Source organism: Echinops telfairi, unplaced genomic scaffold, assembly GCF_000313985.2.
Source record: "Echinops telfairi isolate 266 unplaced genomic scaffold, ASM31398v2 ScPeMD7_2;HRSCAF=8, whole genome shotgun sequence".
NCBI classification, from domain to species: domain Eukaryota; kingdom Metazoa; phylum Chordata; class Mammalia; order Afrosoricida; family Tenrecidae; genus Echinops; species Echinops telfairi.
The window spans coordinates 7,859,959-7,861,344 of record NW_022103898.1 but is presented as its reverse complement, the minus strand read 5'-3'; the positions used below and the strand labels follow the sequence as shown (position 1 = coordinate 7,861,344).

The following is a 1,386-nucleotide window of genomic DNA, read 5'->3' as shown; positions in this document are numbered from 1 at the left end:
AACTGTATGAAAGGGTTGTGGCGTTAAGAAGGTTGAGGACCACTGACCTAGAAGCATTGCACCAAGTGCATTCAACAAATTTATGAAATAGACAACTCTACAATAACAGTAGGTGACTTCAATAGGCCACTTTAAATTATAGACAAAATACTAAAAATAAGATTACTAAGGACAAAAAATAAATTTAGCCTGCTCTGTTTGGTCCACCATGTAATTAACTCACCCCGAATGTGAGGACTTGGGATTAGACGGCTTTCTACAAGTCTCTGACCATCCTGGGGGCCGGGGCGTGGGGGGATCAGTTGGGGGGCAGCAGCGGCCAGGAGGGGCTGGCTCGCCTGCGCATCATGGCTGCCTGGCCTGCAGTTTCCACCCTGAGCGTCCCTCCCAGGCCCCCCAGGCCCGCAGCTGGACTAACGACTGACATTGCACTTCCCCCCACCCGCACCCCCTGCTTGGTGGCGTCAGTGCAGCAGCTGCTGGAGGATGGCGTGGACCCCTGCGCTGCTGACAGCAAGGGCCGCACGGCCCTGCACTTTGCCTCTTGCAACGGGAACGACCGGATCGGTGAGTCCAGGCTTCCTGCTAGAAACCTGACTGTCTTAGCATCCCCCAAGGAAGTCTGTGATGCCTTTTAAACCACGTTTGTTCCACCTGGGAGGTGTAAAGAGTCCGCCAACGTGAGGAAAACCTTCCACGGAGACGGGTGACACTGTGCGCTCAGACACGGCGAGGACTGTGACAAGGGCCCGGGCCAGGCCTTGTTTCATGCTGTTTGTGCAGCAAGGGGCCCTTGTGGGCTGGGCCAATCGTGGCAGCTAGCCATGCCAGCAGTGGTATGAGCTAGGGGCTAGGGCTCATCCCCCTGCCCACCATGAGCAGCCACCTGACCCAACTCCAGTCATTGAAAATGCGTTTCTGTTCTCCATCAAAAAAACTTTTTTTTAATCATTATTAATCGGGAGGGGGGGATCTTACAAATTTTATAACAATCCATTATTCAATCGTATTAAGCACACTTGGACAGATGTTGCCATCAGCATTTCCAAAACATTTTCTTTCTACTTGATGGCCACCAAATTTTCATGGAAGGAACTCCGAGTTAATAAGAGGCAGAGGGGTCGAACTAGCTTTGGTCTGTTACGCCATTGATGCCCCTAGCCTGGTTGGCAGGGCGGTGTGGAGGTGGCCATGCTGGTAGGTCTCAGTGTGGGGCATTTGCAGCATTTCCAAGTGTGCTGCAGGCAGTTCGTGTAATCCCCGGAGGTAGAAATACTATCACGTACTGATGAGAAGCTGGAAGCCTTGGAAGGGAATAAATGATAAAGCCATGGGGGTGAAGGCAGCAGCCAGGTGGTCAGGCTAGGATCCCATCTCAGGTGGGTT

General features: G+C 52.4%; 1 protein-coding gene across 1 annotated transcript in view; it reads left to right on the top strand.

Annotated features, from left to right (window-relative positions):
* Positions 1-1,386, top strand: part of ANKRD54 (ankyrin repeat domain 54) — an 8,330-nt gene that overhangs the window by 3,449 nt on the left and 3,495 nt on the right. Inside the window, exon 3 of the mRNA XM_004700243.3 lies at positions 469-567. Within this exon, the coding sequence (XP_004700300.3) occupies positions 469-567 (99 nt within the window). The remainder of the gene's footprint in view (positions 1-468; positions 568-1,386) is intronic.